Source organism: Ilyonectria robusta, assembly GCF_021365365.1.
Source record: "Ilyonectria robusta strain PMI_751 chromosome Unknown BGZ61scaffold_24, whole genome shotgun sequence".
NCBI classification, from domain to species: domain Eukaryota; kingdom Fungi; phylum Ascomycota; class Sordariomycetes; order Hypocreales; family Nectriaceae; genus Ilyonectria; species Ilyonectria robusta.
Genome location: NW_025764458.1, coordinates 643,960 through 664,405, shown reverse-complemented (window position 1 = coordinate 664,405; position 20,446 = coordinate 643,960). Strand labels below are relative to the sequence as shown.

Sequence of the window (20,446 nt, the reverse complement as noted above, 5' to 3'; positions counted from 1 at the left end):
TAACGCACACATGTCTAATTCGGAGGACCGATGATCCAGGTCCTCATCGCATATCCACCCGCCGCGGTTCCTCTCCATCTGGCATCATCAACCGCAACTCCTGCTCCGGCGGTGGCAGCATGGGCACGGGAGGCGCATCGCCATCAACTCCGTTTTGCGCTCGGCGCAAATGTCCTGACTGCTGCTTCACCCACGAGTTGACGCTGTGAAACCGCGGCCGCCCATCCAACGTCACATCTGTCATTGAGGTCATTTGTGTGTCTCGTCGGGGGTCCCTTCCGGACGAACGCATGGATGATCGCCGAGAGGCCACGGGTGAGCGAATAGAGGATTGCCGAGAGGGATCAGCCACGGCTGTGGGGAGGGATGGCATGGTGGACGTGTTTACTGTGCTGACTGTGTTTTCCGGTGTAATTATGATGTCTCCGTCGCCGAATCCGGAGGAGATAGATGACAGTGTACTGACTCCCGTTTGACGTTTGGACTGGCTGTAGGTGTATCTCGGAGTAGTTGGCATTGGCTTTGCCTGAACAGATAGCCGGACCTGCTTCGCGGTTTGTCCAGACACAACCTGAGCTTGCACCGCCTTGCTTTCAACAAACGTAGTGCTCATGGGGCTGAGTGTGTCGGCGGTGGAGAATTTCGATCTTGATCCCATCCTCGGCGAGGTGTATACTCCTACGGGCGTATTCGGGGCGAAGAATTGTGACTCTATACGGCGCGAGGCGAATCTCGGGGGCTTTGTGGCTTGCGACTTTTCATAGCTATACTTTGACGGGTCTTCGATAGTGTACCACTCGCGGTTAGGGAGACGAGTCCTGATAAAAGGCACCTTGGCGAGTATCTTGTCGATGCGGTTGGGTTTGTGGAAGGCCATGTCGTCCACAGGAGCTTTCCGGTGTCGGGTCCTGTTGCGCAACTTCCAAGCAATCAGGCATACGCTGATGATAAGGATGAAGCCGACTAAACAATGTCAATCAACTAGACAATTACAATGACATTCGGGCAAACATACCGATAGATCCGACCGCGAGCAGGATTTTATGGACGTCAGAGTGTAGGCCGCCATCTGGGTCCCCAAGCTAGAACTTGTCAGCATGTGAAGAATGTTGATGAGCGCCGGCGCCATCGCAGAAGGTACTGGGTTTATCACAGTAATCCGTCGGCGCTCCAGGTTTGAACTTACCAACTCCGCCTGTCGAGACCCGCTAAGAGCCGCATCCGCCGATGAGGAGGGTACTGACGAAACTGTCTCGTTCTGAGCCTCATCATAATCACTGTCGCTGGCACTGTCGCTGAGGCCGTCGCTCTCACTGTCACTCTCACTCTCATACGGATCCCCATTGGCAGTGCTGTCGGCAGTCGGAGACGCTGTCTTGGACTTGGAGGCCGTCTTGGTAGCATATTGGCTAGTGGTCGTCGGCGCAGTCGTCTTGGTAGCATATTGGCTAGAGGTCGTCGGCTCAGCCGTCTTGGTAGAAGCGTAGCTTTCCGTCTCCTTGGGATATCCACTGGCCGTCGCAGATGCAACCTCGGTCGCGGTCTGAGAATAGCTTTCAACGGTGGATTCTCTCAGAGAATTGCCGGGCATGTCGTATCTCTGTCGTTTTCGGATGGCGGATTTTGACGATGGAGGGGAAAGTTGGACGTTGGGGTTCGTTGGCGGTTCCTGGGTCTCGTCCCGCTTAGTCCTGCGTCGAATCTTGCGCCTGTTCCTCCTCGCGACGTCGTTCATGACGGCAACATTGTAATCCTCGTGGTCGCTCTCATCTCGAGTCCAAGGCGGTAGGGACATGCCGTCTGCGTGTCTGGCATCCATCTCCCAGCGAGCCTTGGGAGGATTGGCGAGCGAGTATTCCATTGATTATCCTTGTTCAAGATGTTTGTTGTTTCCGGTAAGGTGAGCGAAGGTGAGCGAATGGGCCCTTGAATCCTGACTCTTCTTGGGAGTCCAGCTCTCGGAGAATCGATAGCGACAGTAGATGGTGTGGAGGAAGGGCGTGATGGTTAAAAGCCCAGTCTCAGACCAAGACGTTGAAGAATTAGCACATACGAAGGGAAGAAGGACCGGCCTTGCAGAAGCAGAAAAAGGGGACAAGAAGGGAAGGAGAAGAAGGGAAGGACAAGGGAGGGGAGAAAGAAGGGAAGGAACAAAGGAAGCGACCGGGGGTGGATGGTTTATGGCATGCACGATCCAGGCGTCCGGTTGATGGAGTGGAGGATTGACTGGTGGATTTGGCTGGAGGAGACGGAGACGGAGACAAAACCCACAGCCAGGATCGGGAGAGGAAAGCAACGGGATCGATCCGAGCGTTGAGACGACAGGCCACAACCACGGTTTCGTACGGAGTTGGTTCCTTTGATTCCAGTCGAAGCAAGGATGTATCGCATAACGAGTCGGCGACCCCACGATCAGCGGACCTTGAGACTTTTGGGGGCTTTGGGGGGACCGGGGGAGGGCCAGAACGGCCAGAACGGCCAGATCCAGGCCTCATCAAGCCTTGCCAAGGTATCACGGCAACTGGGCGTGAGTGGCTCATTTCTCTCGGGCCAGCTAACACGCAGTAGCCTCAGTTCAAAGCACCACCGGGCGCGACGAGCAAAGAGCCGGACGCGACGTTGGGCGTCGCCGGCGGGGGCCTTAGTTCCGCCGTAATGAACCCCCATCGCGCCTGTGGCCTGGGCGCTGTAACATGATACCGGACAAATTCTCCAGCAGATCCGTTTGCGAATCGGGAGCCATCGGTTGATTTGAGTTACGCTTTGCGACGTGATTACGGGGGATTTATCGTCTCGCGTCCACGGCCGCCCGTGTTTCAGCAGGGTCATGGTTGACTAGGTAGGGGTTGTGGTCGGGTTGTGGTCGGGCGCCGCACAGACTAATGATGTCAATGCAGGGGCAGTGTTTTGATCCAACGAGATGCCCTGCGAGGAGATTCTGATCCCTTCTGGCTTAATCCAGCACCGTATTGACGGGCCATCTTGGCCCTTGCGGAGGCTGGACACCAGATTTCGGTGAGGGCGAGAGGCTTAATATAAAGGACAAGGGCCAGAGGTTCGCTTTGACTTGAGCAGAACCAACGCCGAACCAACGCCCGGTTTAAGCGTTGGTTCTGCGTTGGTTCCCTCCTTCATTGATCAAAACCAGTCGCATGCGCGAGTCCGCGAGAATCGTTCAAAACGCCACGCCTACTTCGGGCCAGGAGCTGCTTGCCCAGAAGCACCACTCCGTTTCACCTCGTTTATTCGGTTTCATGTAACTGCCGTCGGTGGTTCTCCGTCGCGCAACACGTGCTGAAGCTCTGACAACGCGCAAGCCACCTCCGAACCCGCTCAATCGTGGCGGCCCATCTCTCAAACGAAAGCCACAACAGGCTGTGTGTCGAGCCCAGACTTGTCGAGCCTAGCCCCGTCCTGATTCAACTTGACTTGTCTCGCCTGCGGTCGCAGAAGGTCGTTCCCGGCTATGACGGCCATAAAAACGGTACGATGTCTTGCCGTTGAAAGTGGATAATGGATAAGTAATGGATTTCGCAGTCGGACTTTAGAGAAACCTGGGCCGTGAGAGTGGTGAAGGCCGACTGGCTTACATGATACACGATATACATGAGAACAACGACATGTCTTGGATGTATGAGATGAACTCTAAAGTGAGGTGTATACGAACTTAATCTACGATCGCCAAACACACGAATTTACTGGTGCACTCATGAGGCGCGTGCCTCTTTGCCTTATTGGACTGGCCTTGAATGAGACCCGTCTTGCAACCACTCCATCCGCCAAGAGGACATCTGATACCAGCTTGGCGGTTTCCAGATGGCAAGCAACCAGCGGCTAGGGAAGAAGGCCACTTGAAAGTCCGCGTAACCGCGGTATTGTTTCAAACACCAGGCCAGAGGTTCTCCCAGGCGTGGCGGGACCAGCCCAACCAACCACCTCTTGGCCAGACACCACGTCACGGGCCACCAAAGAGAAGTGCGTAGTCCCTTACATGAGGCAGTCCGCGACCCAGCAGAGACTATACCCCACGATCACACACCGCAGCGGTAAACAGACAGTGAAATGGATAGCGCGGGCATTTGTACGTATTATCATTACCTCCACCCAGCTTCAACCAAGCCTAGGACGATGAATTGCGCTCCAATCAGACCGCAGACCGCGATCCCAATTGTGAGATGAACGGTGCGGGCCCTCGCGCAAAAAGTTGAGAAGCGCGGATCCGTCATTAGCGCGCTTGCGGATGTCTCAAGCAAAAGGTGGGTTTGGCGCAGATCCACCCGGTCCAAGGGAGCCACACAACGGCGGACGGACGACGGACACTAGGGAGGGTTAGCAACAGAGGGACAAGGAGCCTGGATGCCCTGAAAGCTCGTGAGAAGGGTCCTGGGAGGGGCTGAAGGAGAAGCTCCCCTGTTGGACAACCGCCAAGACCAAGGGTCGGTGACCTAAGGTCAAGAGCTTGGTTTAGCGAGCTGAGGCCACAGAAGTCTACAACAACCATGTCGAGTAACTGCCGACTTATGAGTGGTGAGCTGTATAGACTACTATACGGTTCGTCACCCACCATGTGATGTTTGCTACTTATGACAGAAGTTCGGTGTTATGTGTTGCCTTCTTCGGTGTGCGTTTTGCGGCTCCGACACTCCGAACCACGAATTCCCCTCGGCACCTCTCATATTAACAGGGTACTCTAGGAGACTTAAGGCTAAAATGCAAGTGAATAATCCTAGAAGCCCCAATTCATAAACTATCCATGACGATGCTGCTTTTCTACAGTAAACGGGTGTACATACCCTATAAGGAAATAAAACTGAGAAGCGTCGGGTTCCCGGGATTTCGGGATTTTGTCCGGACAGTGCCAATAAGCATCTAGGAGCATCATCGGGAAACGCACCGAGGTGGCCCAGGAAGAAATTTTGAGCAATAATGAAATCGCCCAATTGGGAGTCAGGGGAAGGGTGCAGGAATTGGCGAGTGGGTGAGAATTGCAGTATGAGAGAATTTGACGCAATAGATATCAAGTCGGGTCTGTGTCACCAGTATGTAATTCCATTACGACGACGTCTCTGTCTGTCCAGTCCTGACCGTCCTACCCTAGGTGTCCTGTTCAGGTGAGTCCGCAACTTACCTCAAATACCTCGATTAGGTGATAAGGAGTGGCTTACCAAACATGCGCCTCGTGTCGCAATGCCTTGGGAGGGAAAGGTCAGTTGAAGGATGAAGTAGCTAGTTGATAGTGCCCAGACAATGCGCTAGGAGTTACCCAACATGGGCGACGAGCGAATCTCGCGTGGTCTTGGCTGGCATCTTGCATCCTCATGGGTTCTCCATACAACTCCATATCTCCAATTCTCCATTGTGCTCCTCTGAAAGGTGGACCGGGCTGGCCCAGGCCTCCCTCTCCCGCACCAGCATCACATGCGAGCGGAGCCTGGGTGTACACGGACTGCGAACGCTCACCGACACACCGAACGAGCAACCCGTGCCTGTCTGCTCGGCAGCTGCCGGGACCTGGGGTCGTAAGAAACCGGATTTACAGAGTCACAAGCCAGGAGAACGCGGTGATGTCGGTCAGCCAGCGCATATATCATCCCCGTGGGGGCGTCGGTCCTAGGGAAAGACTCCTCGGTAACTAGGTACGTGATTGCGCGCAGCAGACACCTGAATATCAGGATGAACTGCGTTTGTGCTGGGTGAAGGGAACAGAGGTGAGGGGGTATATAATTGGTCCGTGTGCTTGCGGTCCCCGTACACCGATGCAGATAATCGTGGGTACATACCTTGTCAAGCCCGACTCCATCGTCAAGCGTCAAGAGTCATCAAGCCAGGGCAGCGAGTTGTGTGCGCGGCGGCGGGGGTTGGCGCCCTTGTAAAACCTCAGGGATTCCAGACCCAATGCCGGGCGCCCGGAGAAACGCCGTGGATGGGGAAAAGTTGGAGCAATCAATTGATGACGACAGAAGGTGGGCTGAAAGCTGTTGCACCCTTTTCTTGGATGCAGGTGTGCGCCGCGAGCTTGGGCCAGTGTTCGGTGTATCCGTCATCCATGTAGGTGTGAAGGCGAACACGACTAGGGATGTCCGAGGGGCAAAGAGACAAAAATAGAGGATGAGTGTATGCTGAATGAGAATCAGTAGCCGGCATTCCATGCTTGACTGATATCAATATTCAGCAGGCCGGATCTCGCAGACTGGCTCCTCCGGGTCCCTTCATCGGGTCTCACAACCCGCCGACACGGAGGGTTAATTCCAGCCCAGGAACGAACATCCTACAGGTGCCATGTACCGGACGTTCTGCGGTGTTTGCAGACGCTGGAATCGCCCTCTAGTGGAGACAGGGGGTTATTGGGGTGAAAATTCCGAGGCGCTGTGCAGTTTTATTGCACGCAGTTGCCAAGCTTGGAGACATTTTGGAGGCACCGGATCAGGCTCAATTCCGGCCTGGTCCCGGTCCCATGTTTGGGTTGGAGTAAGAACAATTTTCTTGTGGTTTACGCTAGCGCCCCGGCTCGTGGCGCTTCAGGATGGAGTGAGTGCGAGGATAGACATAGGACAGACACCAAAGGCAGCGAGAAAGAAGAAGAAAATTTCCCAAGGGTTCCAGCGCGGAGCTCCTATCCATCTCAATCTGTCACCCCAAAATTTGAGCGTCATCCAGGCTAGCGGGCGGGTCGTCGTGGTGGGTTTCCGTACAGGCGCTACGGGATCGCGCTAGCTTTACAGTGGGGGGCTGCCTACCGAAGCACCAACTGGACACAAACAGCCTGCAGCACACCACAGATGGGAGGATAACCTACAACGTTGTACTACGACCTAAATACTTACCTGCTAGAACAGCTGTCGGCAGTCCCAGCAGAGCGCCCGAGGTACAGTACCTAAGGTACGCAGGATTTTTCTCACCGAGAGGTTCAGTTGCACTTTGGGCGGGGGATAAGGGGGTTTACTATGTACTCTCCCGCACTCGCTACAATAATGACAACCCGTAGACTCTGAGCTGTGCGTGCACTGCTATCACTGGATGGAGGCCCATATCCCGCGTCCCACGTCCCACGGCGTTCCCCCCCGTTCCTTATCGTCCCAATGGATCTGGATGGATGAATGGAGGGAGGGATGGCGGCCGTGGGCGGATGGATGGGCGGATGGAGCCCCGTGGCAGGGAGGTCCGTCGAGGCGCGGGTACGTACCTGAGAGGTCGCTGTACGACAGTGGACGCCGTTCGCCGTGCGGGCTGCTGCCCTCCGGAGCTGTAGCGGTACCTCGCCTGCGGGACTACTTGGCACAGGGCGTTTACTGCAGCTCAGTGCCGTAGCCCACCCACTGCACCCACTGCACCCACTACCCACACGGGCACTTCTCGCCCCAGGGGACGGGAGGTGGCCCATCGCCGTCGCCGCTTGGCCGTCTGGCTGCGCGCCTCCAGTTACGTACCTAATTCCCGCTGCTCTCCATCTCTCTTTTGCCCTGGGTCATATTCTCTCCAGTCACACTCCCCTCGACGCTTCTGTCCTGCCTGACTCTTCCCCCTCTTCATCTCTCCCATCCTCCTCCTCCTCCTCCCCTCGACCTCCTTCTGGTGCTTGCTCCCAATTGAGCTTCCCCAGCATCTCCAATGGCTTCCTCCGCCCGAGCCATGTCCGCCCTCTCCCGGGCCGGCCTCCTGGCCCAACCCAGTCGCATTGCGACTCGCGCCCTCACCACCGCCTCCAAGGCCTCTGGCCGACCCTCAGTCGCCATGAAGCTTCAGCACACGGGCCGCATCGCCTTCCGAAGAGCCTACGCCGACGAGGCCCCCAAGTCCAAGCCCAAGCCCAAGGCCGGCAAGCTGCGCTCGACCCTGCGATGGACCTGGAGATTCACCTACCTCTCCCTGCTCGCCACTGTCGGATACACCTGCTATCAGATCTGGGACGACCGTCATCCTGAGGAGCAGTTCCAGTCCGATCCCTCTAAGAAGACCCTCGTGGTTCTGGGTAAGTTGGCGCAAATCCTCGCCGTTCCCTCACCTTTGCTCGCCGCTTCTTTTTTTTTTCTCCCCACATGTCGCGAATTGAGTCACTAACATGGACCTCACAGGAACTGGCTGGGGCTCCGTTGGTCTCCTCAAGAACCTCGACACCGAAAACTACAACGTTGTTGTTATCTCACCCCGCAACTACTTCCTCTTCACTCCCCTCCTTCCCTCATGCACCACTGGCCTGATTGAACACCGCTCCATCATGGAGCCCGTCCGCACCATCCTCCGACACAAGAAGGCCGCTGCCAAGTACTACGAGGCCGAGGCCTCTTCAGTCGACCCCGAACGCAAGGTCGTCAAGATTGTCGACAACCGCGACGGCAACCCCAAGGGCGCTGAGACTGAGATCCCCTATGACATGCTCGTTATTGGTGTCGGCGCTGAGAACGCCACCTTTGGTATCCCCGGTGTCCGCGAGAACAGCTGCTTCCTCAAGGAGATTGGTGATGCTCAGCTGATCCGCAAGAAGATCATGGACTGCGTCGAGCGTGCCTCTTTCAAGGGCCAGACCCAGGAGGAGATTGACCGTCTCATGCACATGGTCGTCGTTGGTGGCGGTCCCACCGGTGTCGAGTTCGCCGGCGAGCTTCGTGACTTCTTCGAGGAGGACATTAAGAAGTTGATCCCCGAGATCAGCCACCGCTTCAAGGTCACTCTCATCGAGGCCCTTCCCAACGTTCTCCCCTCCTTCTCCAAGCAGCTGATTGAGTACACCGAGAACACCATGCGTGAGGAGAACATTGACATCAAGCTCAAGACCATGGTCAAGCGTGTCACCGAGGAGACTGTCCAGGCTGAGGTCTCGCGCCCTGACGGCACCAAGGAAGTCCTCACGATTCCCTACGGTCTGCTCGTCTGGGCCACTGGCAATGCTGTCCGCCCCGTAGTCCGAGACCTCCTGAGCAAGATCCCCGCTCAGAAGAATTCCCGACGTGGCCTCGCCGTCAACGAGTACCTCGTTGTTCAGGGCACCAGTGACATCTGGGCCGTTGGTGACTGCGCCGTCGCCGGCTACGCTCCCACTGCCCAGGTCGCCTCACAGGAGGGCACCTTCTTGGCCCGCCTGTTCAACAACATGGCCAAGACTGAGACTCACGAGGCGCGCATCCACGAGCTTAGCGGCAACTTGAACCTCCAGCAGGGCAACGCGGCCGAGGTCGCCCAGGAGATTGAGTCGCTCGAGAAGAAGCTGCGAAGGATCAAGGATGTCAAGCCCTTCAAGTACTCTCACCAGGGCAGCTTAGCGTACATTGGTAGCGAGAAGGCCGTCGCTGACGTCCCGTGGTTCAACGGTAACTTCGCCTCCGGTGGCAGCCTGACCTTCTTGTTCTGGCGCAGTGCCTACCTCTCCATGTGCTTCAGCAGTAAGTTTTTGGTCTACTCAACTAACACGATGGAACCAATGCTAACTTCCTCTTCTCCAGCCCGAAACCGCATTCTTGTCCTCCTCGACTGGCTGAAGTCCAAGGCCTTCGGTCGTGATGTTTCTCGAGAGTAAACCCTCAACCCGACTCAAACTTCATAAAGGAGAGGTCCGATACCTCTATTGGGCTGTGGTAGCCAACGTGGGCTTACGCCCGGTGGCTTGTACAGCTTACAACTATCTGTTCTTGGGAGGGGTGTTTACTTGGAGCATTTTACAAGGGCTGTGAACCTGGCTGGCTGGACTAATAGACGTCCGATTAGAATCGGGCTTGGGCTGGGAGTGCTTCGTGTTTTGTAACCCTGGTTTGATTTCTTTATCCTGCGATTGTTGTTTTTTCCCTGGGCCCTAGAGGGGGAGGAAGGTCTGGAGACCCTTGTACGACTGGAGAGCAAAAAGAGAGTAGAAGAGAGGGGGGGGGGGAGATAGATAGACAAGACCTATGACCAACAATCATGTGGATGATGCCATGATGTTAAACTTTCTCTCAAGTGCTGCCAATAAAGTTGAATGCTTCCGTAACTAACTACCTTACTACAGATTGGCACATCAATTGTGTACGCATGTACAAACTATCTGTGTACTGTACTTACCTAGCAAGCAGTTTACAGATACGGAGGGTTAGTTCTTGCACAGTATCCGTCATCACTGTGTTCTCTCCGAAAGTTCTTGGTGGTGGAGGAGGAGGAGATGGAGATTGCTCGGAGACCGGCATCTCTGAATGCGGGGCGTTGTCGAACAATTCCCGAACCACAATCGCCAATTCAAATGGACACGCCGAGTAGTACAGTGTCAGCGAGAGCCCCGCGTTCCCCGAGCTGCTCGTTGGCCGATACGGCGAAGCGGGGAGTCTCCAGCAAAAAGCTAACAGATGCTTGGTTGCGTACAGACAGCAGCAGTGCAGTGTTAGCTTGGTTCCGGTTTACCTTGGTCTGAGTGTGACTGTTGCTGTCAAGGTCAATATACCTGACAACTGGGCGATCCATTTCTAGTCACCATATCCTATATTGCCTGGACTCGTCGTCGCCATGAGTGAATCCGCGGGGCCCTTCGGTCGCGATCTTGCTGCTAAGCTGGATGCGGCCGACGCCCTCAAGCACTTCCGCAGCGAGTTCACCATCCCCTCCAAGGCTGACATATCCCGCACCTCGCTCCCTCCAGCCACGGCAACCACAGCAACCCCTACAGGCAAGTGTCGGGCGTCGAGCCCCTGATGATCCCGAACCTCCGCTAACGCTTGACATCCCCAGATGCCGAGGACGAGGCCCTCTACCTAGTCGGCAACTCGCTGGGCCTCCAGCCCCGGCGCACCGCGACCCGCATCCAGCAGTACCTGGACACCTGGCGCACCCAGGGCGTCCAGGGCCACTTCAAGCCCCTCGACGACTCACCTCTGCCAACTTGGCTCGATGTCGATGCCCGCGCCGCCAAGATGGTGGCCCCGATCGTGGGCGCCCGCGTCGAGGAGGTCGCCGTCATGCAGACGCTGACGGCGAACCTCCACCTTTTGATGGCAGCCTTCTATAAGCCAGATGCAAAGGGTCGGCACAAGATCATTATCGAGAGCAAGGCCTTTCCGAGTGACCATGTACGTCAGATCCATATATCTTGTGTGCGAGGTTCATGTCACTAACACCGAACGAGTAGTATGCCGTTGAGACGCAGATTCGGCACCATGGTCTCAACCCCGAGGATTCCATGATCACGTTCGATCCCCCGGGCTCCGAAGACACCCTGTCTACCGAATATATCAAGTCCATCATCGAGGAGCACGCCTCCACCACCGCCGTCCTCCTCCTCCCGGGCATCCAGTTCTATACGGGCCAGTTCCTAGACATCCCAACCCTGACGACCTTTGCACGTGCTCGCGGCATCTTCGTCATCTGGGACCTCGCCCACGCCGTTGGCAACGTGCCCCTGGCTTTGCACGACTGGGACGTCGATGCCGCTGCCTGGTGCAGCTACAAGTACCTGAACGGCGGGCCTGGTTGCATTGGCGGCCTGTTCGTGCACGAGCGCAACTCCCGCGTCGGCGCCGCTGGTGAGCACACGACCCGCCTCGCCGGCTGGTGGGGCAACGACAAGGCCGGCCGCTTCTCTATGCAGCCCGGCTTCCGTCCCGTCCCGGGCGCCGCGGGCTTCCAGCTGAGCAACCCGTCCGTGTTCGACATCACGAGCTTGTGCGCTTCGCTGGAGGTCTTCGCCGAGGCCGGCGGCATGGCGCCCCTGCGCGCCAAGTCACTCGAGCTGACAGCGTACCTCCTTCAACAGCTCCACCGCATGTCGGAGGACATGGGCGGGTACTGGCGGATCCTGACGCCGCCTGAGCCGGAGGCGCGAGGCGCTCAAGTAAGCATCCTTCTGGAGGACGGACTGCTGGAAGACATCATGGCGGAGCTGGAGCGACGCGGTGTGCTAGTGGACGAGCGGCGTCCGAATGTGATTCGCGTGGCACCGGCGCCGCTATACAATAGTTTTACTGACTGCTGGAAGTTTGCCAAGGTATTCGAGGAGGCTTTGGAGTTTGCTTTAAACCAAAGACAGGAAAGGGAAAATAAGGCTGATGGTATTGTATCATAGACCCTCAGGGCAGTGGCTATTTCAGTCCTTCCTTGGTGTTGAGGCGTTTGATACATCAGGCGTGGTCTACCATCTTGTACGGCAGTACTCTTGCCCGAGGGAGGATATCTCAGGCTCTGTCCCCGACATGCTCTCCCTCTTGGGCGTTGGCATGAAAATGCTACCCAGTAATAAAAGGTCCACATAACCGGTCAGGAAGATGTCCTGCTCTCGAGACTCCTTGACCGCCTTAGAGTCCCAGGGCCAATGCAGTCTGCCGCTTCGGAACATTAAATATACGGGGCTTAAAAAAATGCAACCCAATTTATCATGGGATGGCTTGGCAACTAACGGCCTGGGGATATGCTCCCACCTGTCGTCATAGGTGCCCGTCTACCCTTCAGTGTGCTCTGTCTGACACGCTGGTGAGTTATTGAGGGCTACGAAGTTTATGTGTATTGCCTCGGTATTCGCGTAGAAGCACCAACCCCATTCCCTTTTCTATGCACCACAGACGTTGAGGTAGTGGTTGCCGCCAGCGCATACCGCGGTCCCCTCTTGACTCGGTGTGCAATATTTTCATCATGAGATTCCACAGAGAAGGTAACCTACCAAACACCTGCTGCGGCCGACACACCAATCACATTCCCTTAACGCCCAACTCCGGGCAGTGCCTCCCTGCGCGCGCTCCGATGACAAATTTTCCTGCATTGCCCTTGACATCATAAGCCTAACCCAGAAGTTTCTTGAATCACGCTTGAAAAGAAGAGTACCTAGATACGGAGGGCCCTTTCAAAAGTCTTGTCCTAAGAAAAAGCAACGATTCCTAATCAGCCAATTATAATTAGGCTAAGTACACTAAGTACTTCCTACTTCTCATAAGCCCTAAAAGGTAGCAGATTACAGCACACCATCATCCACTAGATCCTGGCTACCAGCCCCTAATGCCACTGAAGCTATAGAATGTATAGGGGATAGCTTGGGGATGCTGTTACAACCTCTATGTATCTCAGGTAACTGACAGGGTACAGGGATGTAGTGTTGCTAGCGCTTGGACGAGACTTTTGAAAGGGCCCTCCGTACAGGGTAGCCCAATCGAATCGGATTATGTCATCAGCCTCCAGTCGCCTTTGAGTGGCTGCGGGCCCGAGTGGGTCTGCCCAGACTCAGGCGGGTACGTAGGTACCCACCTACGGGCCTGCCGCGCCCCCAGGCCAGTGCGTTCGACTTTTTTTTCTTAGCGGCGAAAAAAAAATAACACAGGCAGTCGCAAAGGGTCCTGGAATTTCTACAACTCAAACCTTTCACCCAACAATCTCCCTTCTCCCCGGACATCATCACCAACCCTCGGACACGCACTCCTTTCCATCCTCCAGAGGGAAGTCTCATCAGCGTGAGACATCAGTCCACTTTCTTCCACGGCTCTCTTTGTCCCTATTTCCCCTTTCCCTCCCATAGACGGGCTTCTTCGTGCACTCATCTCCTGAAACGATGTCAGGAGGCTACGAAGGCGGCGGTGGCTACGGCGGTGGTGGACGCGGCGGCGGTGACCGTGGCGGCTACGGAGGCGGTGGTGGTGGCTACGGCCGCGATCGCGGTGACCGTGGTGATCGCAATGGATACGGCGGCGGTGGTGGTGGAGGAGGCTATGGCGGGTAAGTTGATCTTTCTTCTCTTGTGGTCGCAGCGTGGTTTGGGCCAAGGTGCGGCTGCCTTGCCGAGGCAGCACAACGCGTCGGCCCATCACCCATCGCGCTCTCATCCACGCTCCATCAATATTTTTTTTGCTAACCTTTGACAGCCGAAGCAACGGCGGCGGCTACGGTGGTGGTGGTGGTGGTTATGGCGGCGGCGGTGGTGGCTACGGAGGAGGTGGTGGTGGTGGCTTCGGCGGCGGCGGTGGTGACCGTATGAGCGCCCTCGGCGCTGGCCTCAAGCACCAGGAATGGGGTATGTTCTCTTTAACAACTGACCGACATATTGATTTCATTTGCTAACAAAGTTTTTTCTAGACGTTTCCGCCCTCCCCATCTTTGAGAAGGACTTCTACAAGGAGCACAGCGATGTTTCCAACCGATCGGATGCCGAGGTTGAAGCTTTCCGCCAAAAGCACCAGATGGCCATCACTGGCACCGGTGTTCCCAAGCCCGTCGAGACCTTCGATGAGGCCGGCTTCCCCCGATATGTCATGGACGAGGTCAAGGCTCAGGGTTTCCCTGCTCCCACCGCGATTCAGTCCCAGGGCTGGCCCATGGCCCTCTCGGGTCGTGATGTCGTCGGTATTGCCGAGACTGGTTCCGGAAAGACCCTTACCTACTGTCTTCCCGCCATCGTCCACATCAACGCCCAGCCTCTCCTCGCCCCCGGCGACGGTCCTATCGTCCTGGTTCTTGCCCCCACTCGTGAGCTTGCTGTGCAGATCCAGCAGGAGATTACCAAGTTCGGTCGATCTTCTCGCATCCGCAACACCTGCGTCTACGGTGGTGTCCCCAAGGGACCTCAGATCCGCGATCTCTCTAGAGGAGTCGAGGTCTGCATTGCCACCCCTGGTCGTTTGATTGATATGCTCGAGGCTGGCAAGACCAACCTTCGTCGCGTTACTTACTTGGTTCTCGATGAGGCTGATCGCATGCTTGACATGGGTTTCGAGCCCCAAATTCGCAAGATCATCGGCCAGATTCGCCCTGACCGACAGACTCTGATGTGGTCCGCTACCTGGCCCAAGGAGGTCCGCGCTCTCGCCTCAGATTTCCTCCAGGACTTCATCCAGGTCAACATTGGTTCCCTGGACCTCGCTGCCAACCACCGAATTACCCAGATTGTCGAGGTCGTTACCGACATGGAGAAGCGTGACAAGATGATCAAGCATCTCGAGAAGACTATGGAGGACAAGGATAACAAGATCCTCATCTTCGTCGGCACCAAGCGTGTTGCCGATGAGATCACCCGCTTCCTTCGCCAGGATGGCTGGCCCGCGCTTTGTGAGTTGCCCCAGGCTTTGATATATCTTTTTTGTTCTCTGGCTAACCTCTTTCAGCCATCCACGGTGACAAGCAGCAAAACGAGCGTGATTGGGTCCTTGACCAGTTCAAGGCCGGAAAGAGCCCCATCATGGTTGCCACTGATGTGGCTTCGCGTGGTATTGGTGAGTATCACTCCTCCCCCTCCCCTCCCCCATGGCAACTTCCAGCAAGACACTTGCTGTACTTTACTCTCGTGTTTAGGGGCTCTCTTGACTGTGCTATTCTGCCTGACATAACCGTGTCCACTTGGTTCTCTATCCTTGGAGTCTTGATCCGTTGTGTAGCCTTTTCTTTGCTATACTCGTATTTCCACTCTTGTACCGTTGTCGCTTCCGTGGTACGAGCGTGGAGGTGGCATACCTTGACCCGATCAAGCTGCTCCCCAAGGCTCCCTTGTCCCAAGAACCCGGTGACTGTTCATCCCAGGATGGCATTTTGAACGCACTTGGATTGCCCCCAGTATGCCAAGGAGTGAAGTACAGATGGCCCTGCCAATATGCTTAGCTATCCGTCTTCATCTTCCGCGCTGGAATGTTGCTATACAAACCCATTTTTCGCCTGCTAACCATTCGTGCTAAAGATGTTCGCAACATCACTCATGTGTTGAACTACGACTACCCCAACAACTCGGAGGATTACATCCATCGTATTGGTCGTACCGGTCGTGCCGGTGCCAACGGAACTGCCATTACCTTCTTTACCACTGATAGTGAGTCCATCCTCCCTTTGAATTTTAACACTCTTTGCTAACAACCCCCTCAGACCAGAAGCAGGCCCGCGATCTTGTCAATGTCCTCCAGGAGGCTAAGCAACAGATTGACCCCCGCCTCGCTGAGATGGTCCGCTACGGTGGTGGCGGCGGCGGCCGTGGCTACGGCGGTTGGGGTCGTGGTCGTGGCGGTGGTAGAGGTGGGTTCCGCAGACGCTGAGCAACAAAAGTCAACCCTCTCGAGCTGACTGGCCTTTCAGCCAACGCCAACAACATGCCGATGGGTAACCGTCGATGGTAAAATGACGTCTATCTCGGGGGCTTCAGCCCGCTCTTGATACCAAGAACCCTGACATATTCGGGATCTTCTTCGGCATCCCCAAAAAAGCACATGACACCAACGGCGTTTGTTTGTTAGAGAGAGGGAGGTGTGGTTCGATTAGACATTGACTCACAATACGTGAGTCTGGATTACGGTTTGCTTCGCGTCCCGGTTTGGGATGCATCTTTTAACGGCATATTTCGATTTTTTTCCTCTTTTGTTGCTCGAAGTAATGGTTTTAGATTGGCATCGGTCTGGGAGATTATGAGGAAGTTGAGATATCTTGCAAGCTGAGCAGTGCTTGCATTGGAGACCCTTACGAACGGGTCAATGACAATCATGGGATTGCTTGGAATGAGTCTGGGGTTGCGGTCAACGATGACCTCGGTCGAGTTGATAGAACTATTGTAGCCAATACAGTACACGAACCTGATCAAGTATGATTGTTATGTTTCTATTATGGTGTGATGTGCATGCCCTCCGTCCGCCCACTTAGGATTGTGGAATTATCTATTGTGGGTAGTCATGCATGTCGTGGTGTTGTCCGCCATGTCCCGTGATCCTGGGATCCGTAGCCCCTTGTTGGTATCATGACACAAGTGAACCATTTCATATCTAGATGCGTTTCCGCCATCATGCAACTATGCCTGCCTTGTTGACTTGGCTGTCATCATCTGGGAGCTGTCCACTCAACCATTGTCCCTGGTAGCCAACGCCTTCGTGACTGTCTCGTAGATATGCATTCCGTTCACTTGTCACTCTCACATCCCCCATGCGTACCCACACCCAGTAGTACTTTGGGATGTCCCCTTCTTCTTGTTCCCGTCACTTGTCATGCCAGTTGACCCTGCTAGTGTTATTTTGCCTTTGCATGTGACGTGATTCTCTTGAAATTCATTCCGCGGAAGCCTGCATGGAGGACTATATTTTATAGTTTGATTTTGATGTAGACTTAAAAAAAGACGTTGGATCCGATCATGCAAAGCAGCCTCGTATTGTATATGCCGGATCTCACGTCTTGGACATTGGGGGAAATCAAAGATAGCCACAAACACGAGCAAGACCCACCATCACCAACCCACGATGCCTTCAACCAGAACACACTTATTTGAAAAACATGACGGATCGTCTGCTACAGGGTAGACCCTGACGTGGGCGATCCTCGCCAGACACATCCCACTAGCCCTTTCAAGCGGAACAAAGACTCCGTCACTAAGAGATTTTTGAAATTCATAGCCGCGGCGCGCGGCGCTGCAACATCAGGTATTCATGAGGACATAGTACGACCACGGCGCGTCACCCTGAGTGTGACAGCTCATCGAGGAGGGTTTCCCCACGCGCTGACGGAGGCGCCCTTTGCTCCACGCCCGCTGCGAAAAACCTTCTTTTACGAGAAATTCACAAGATCGACGGCGTTGGGTTGGGACACATTCGCTTAAAGGCGCCTTGCATTTACACTCGGAGGACATGTCCCATCTCGACTTAACACCGAGAGGAAAAACGCCATCCCAGCGCACAGGTCGACAGGGGGAATATTGACGCGCTCTGGCCGGCACTCAACAATGGGAGCAGGGGGAAATCTTCTATCATGGGGTGGGGGGGGAGCGCCGAAAATATTCGGAGGAGCGGGACTACGGCACAAGGTCGCTTTCATGGGACAGAAAGGCAAGTGAGGAGAGAGAGCCCGCAAGAGCGCAAGAGGGAACATGTCCGGAGGAACGGGGGTTGGGAATTTTCTCTGAACAACTGTGAGTGCGGCTGCGGCTGTGGTTGCGGCTGCGATTGCGGTTGGGGTGCGGATTGGGCACATATGGCACACACATGCGCACATACACACACAGACACACACACACACACGCACGCACGCACACACGGGCGGGGGGAGAGGACGGGGGAGAGACGGCATCTAGTTGTTAGAGGGCAGCAAGGGGGCAGGGCGCAGGGCGCTGGTGAGGACAGAGGGGAGCCAGCCAGGGGTGGGAAACGTGGGAGAGCGCAGAGACGGAGGGCCAAGAGGGCCAAGCGAGCGAGCAACAAGTTCGCGCGGCGGCGTTCCCAGGAATGTGGGAGAGCTCCAGGGCTCCAGAGCTCCAGAGCTAGTCCGATGATGGGCCTGGGCACTCGGAGGTGTGCCATGAAGTCCGTGTCGTTTGGGTCATGTCGTGGCGGGGACCGTGGCGGCGGTGCAGGAGGCAGACGGACGTCCTGGCAATCCCCCTGTTCCCCCAGGTCGGTCAGCATTGAGCAACGAACCAAGTCGACCAAGCAAACCACCCGGCCGCGAGGCGCACGAGGCCACTGTCGGTAGGTGCGGAGGTGCGGCTGGCCCAGGAGGATCCTCCTCGCTGGCCCCCTGCGCGTGTCGTGTCCGCGGTCGTATCGTGTCGTGGTCGTGTTTGTTTGCCGTTGTACCGTGCTCCGTGCTCCATGCTCTGCGCTCCGCCGTCTGGCCGTCATGACATGGCATGGCATGGGCATGGGTATGGGTATGGGATTGGCATGCTCTGACCTCTTTTCACCTTGATCTCTGACCATGGCTGGCTCTCTGACCGATGGCTCTCTGCGTCAGGGCGTAAACCCTCACCTCGACCTCTCTCGCCAACTGAGACAGGCAGACATCACAGACCCCCCTGAGTTCCGTTCTGTCAGTCGACGATGCCTGCCCCTCCTTCGTCTGGTCTGGCCCAACCCCCCAGGACTTGTTGGCTTGCTGGCTTGCTGGCTGACCGTCCTGGCTGGCCGTCATGGCCACCCCAGTTGTCCTTCTCCCCGATTGCTGGGACACCGCCTCGATATGCCCCGATTCGTAATCATCAATGAATCGCAACTACTGAGTCGTATCTCCCTGAGATGTCACCGAAACGCCATCTACGCTTCTCCGCCTCCCCGATCAAACACTCCCAGCCATTGCTCACCCCCTCAGGCGCAAAAAGAGTATTGACTCGGCTGCGGCATTCTCCTTTGGGATGCCAGGGTGCTACTCAGGGCGTCAACGTCAAGGGCCTAGATGCTTGTCACGTCTCCTGTAGTTCAATCCAGCGCATCGGCCGCCCCTGGGTGGCCAGGGAAAAAACCGGATGGCCGCCGAGCACGCAAGCGAGCCGCGATAGCCAGTCCCGCCTCCCAGGTCTTCGTCGCTCACCCTCACGAACCATCACACACAGAGTGGCGCTAGAAGGCCCTCCCTCGTTACTGCGGTTCCGGGTGCTAGGAAGATCCACCTCCTGAAGAGCCCCATGCTCCTGGATCCGGCCAGCCATCTCTCTCTCTCTCTCTCTCGCTCGCGGCCGGCCGCCACCTTCAAGTGGAGTCTGATCCAGCAGACTCAGACACCTCGTCTGCCGCGGGCTTTCCAATGGCCATGTCTCACACCTAGGTATTGGGAAACCTGAGCGTGCGATTCAGCGCCCATGGATCATTACGTCGGTGGCGGAGTGGTGTGCCGGATGGGCGCTGCCGTCGGCATACTCTTTCTTCTCGAAATCCTAGATACTCGCCTGGCAATTTCCGATTTCCCATCAGGTACTGGGAAGCCACAGTCCCCTTCTACCTAAATCCCACCGGCGGTGCAATTACAGTACAGTCAGCTTGACGTCCGCGCTTGGTTCCGGTTCCATGTCCTGGGAAACAGTGGGAAGAAAGGAAGAGAGAGCCAGAGAGCGGGATGGACCCCTTTACCCCATAGCGACGACGATCGTAGCCTCACAGCCTCGGCGCACTCCCAAAACAGGTGAATATGATGCGTGTGAGTGTGTGTGTCTGGGGCGTGCGTGTGGCTGGGCATGTAGACAAAGAGCGGCTGCCGCGCGAGGAAGCTCATGTTTTTCCTTTGGGTCGGGCTGGGCAGCATCGTCAGGACTGCGCACATGTGTGTGCGTGAGCGCATGTGTCTCTGCCCTCGTTTCAGGGGTTGCTGAGTTGGGTTGAGGTAGGCACTCCCCCTCCCCATGGCGGTATTGAAACGTGAGCCCTGTCCGGTCTGTCATCGCTCATCTCCAGAGACAGTTGCGGGCAGCCTCAGCTGAGGGGCTGCTTCTTCGGGAAGGTCAGGTTCTCATTCAGCCTTGAGGTTCCAGAACGACAAAACACGCAGGATCGCCACCGGCATCAGGCTCGCGTATCCCCATCCCCCCCCGTCTTGGTTTCCCCAGGATGAAGTCCTCTCCGATGAGGCCTTGCCATATCTGGACGGGGTGCGCTTGGCTATCCTCCTTGTTGGGAAATACCCACCCGCCGTGGAGGAATCTGTCATTGGCCGTGGGCGCCTACTGTGCCTCTTTTTGGCACGCAGGTACGGAGTACGGTGTACGAAGCCCAGAGCGTCTGGCTGAACTCCTAGTCCAGCTCGGTGCTGAGGAACAACCTGGACACAATCTCCGCACGCTCTAGATCAGTTT

At 56.1% G+C, this 20,446-nt stretch overlaps 5 protein-coding genes across 5 annotated transcripts; 3 read left to right on the top strand and 2 right to left on the bottom strand.

Moving 5' to 3' along the window:
• Positions 1 to 43: 43 nt before the first annotated feature.
• On the bottom strand, positions 44 to 1,861 carry BGZ61DRAFT_483319 (uncharacterized protein; the record flags this gene model as incomplete). The annotated part of the gene is made up of 3 exons (XM_046249477.1): positions 44 to 963; positions 1,016 to 1,082; positions 1,187 to 1,861. 3 exons carry the CDS (start codon positions 1,859 to 1,861, stop codon positions 44 to 46), a joined length of 1,662 nt encoding a protein of 553 aa, XP_046098753.1.
• A 3,309-nt stretch (positions 1,862 to 5,170) lies between these two features.
• Positions 5,171 to 6,192, top strand: BGZ61DRAFT_557341 (uncharacterized protein; the record flags this gene model as incomplete). The annotated part of the gene is made up of 3 exons (XM_046255684.1): positions 5,171 to 5,205; positions 5,245 to 5,566; positions 5,637 to 6,192. The coding sequence occupies 3 exons, from the start codon at positions 5,171 to 5,173 to the stop codon at positions 5,871 to 5,873; spliced, it is 594 nt and encodes a 197-aa protein (XP_046098752.1). The 3' UTR covers positions 5,874 to 6,192.
• Positions 6,193 to 7,349: 1,157 nt separating this feature from the next.
• BGZ61DRAFT_460415 (uncharacterized protein) lies at positions 7,350 to 9,916 on the top strand. The gene is made up of 3 exons (XM_046247024.1): positions 7,350 to 7,969; positions 8,073 to 9,377; positions 9,438 to 9,916. The coding sequence occupies exons 1-3, from the start codon at positions 7,609 to 7,611 to the stop codon at positions 9,509 to 9,511; spliced, it is 1,740 nt and encodes a 579-aa protein (XP_046098751.1). The 5' UTR covers positions 7,350 to 7,608; the 3' UTR covers positions 9,512 to 9,916.
• Positions 9,917 to 10,464: 548 nt separating this feature from the next.
• On the top strand, positions 10,465 to 16,028 carry BGZ61DRAFT_498008 (P-loop containing nucleoside triphosphate hydrolase protein; the record flags this gene model as incomplete). The annotated part of the gene is made up of 11 exons (XM_046251224.1): positions 10,465 to 10,630; positions 10,714 to 11,024; positions 11,084 to 11,938; positions 13,454 to 13,650; positions 13,797 to 13,945; positions 14,008 to 14,976; positions 15,033 to 15,140; positions 15,220 to 15,233; positions 15,523 to 15,727; positions 15,781 to 15,927; positions 15,988 to 16,028. 11 exons carry the CDS (start codon positions 10,465 to 10,467, stop codon positions 16,026 to 16,028), a joined length of 3,162 nt encoding a protein of 1,053 aa, XP_046098750.1.
• A 1,580-nt stretch (positions 16,029 to 17,608) lies between these two features.
• On the bottom strand, positions 17,609 to 18,741 carry BGZ61DRAFT_113965 (uncharacterized protein). Its single transcript, XM_046236973.1, has one exon. It carries the CDS (start codon positions 18,582 to 18,584, stop codon positions 17,700 to 17,702), a length of 885 nt encoding a protein of 294 aa, XP_046098749.1. The 5' UTR covers positions 18,585 to 18,741; the 3' UTR covers positions 17,609 to 17,699.
• Positions 18,742 to 20,446: the final 1,705 nt, after the last annotated feature.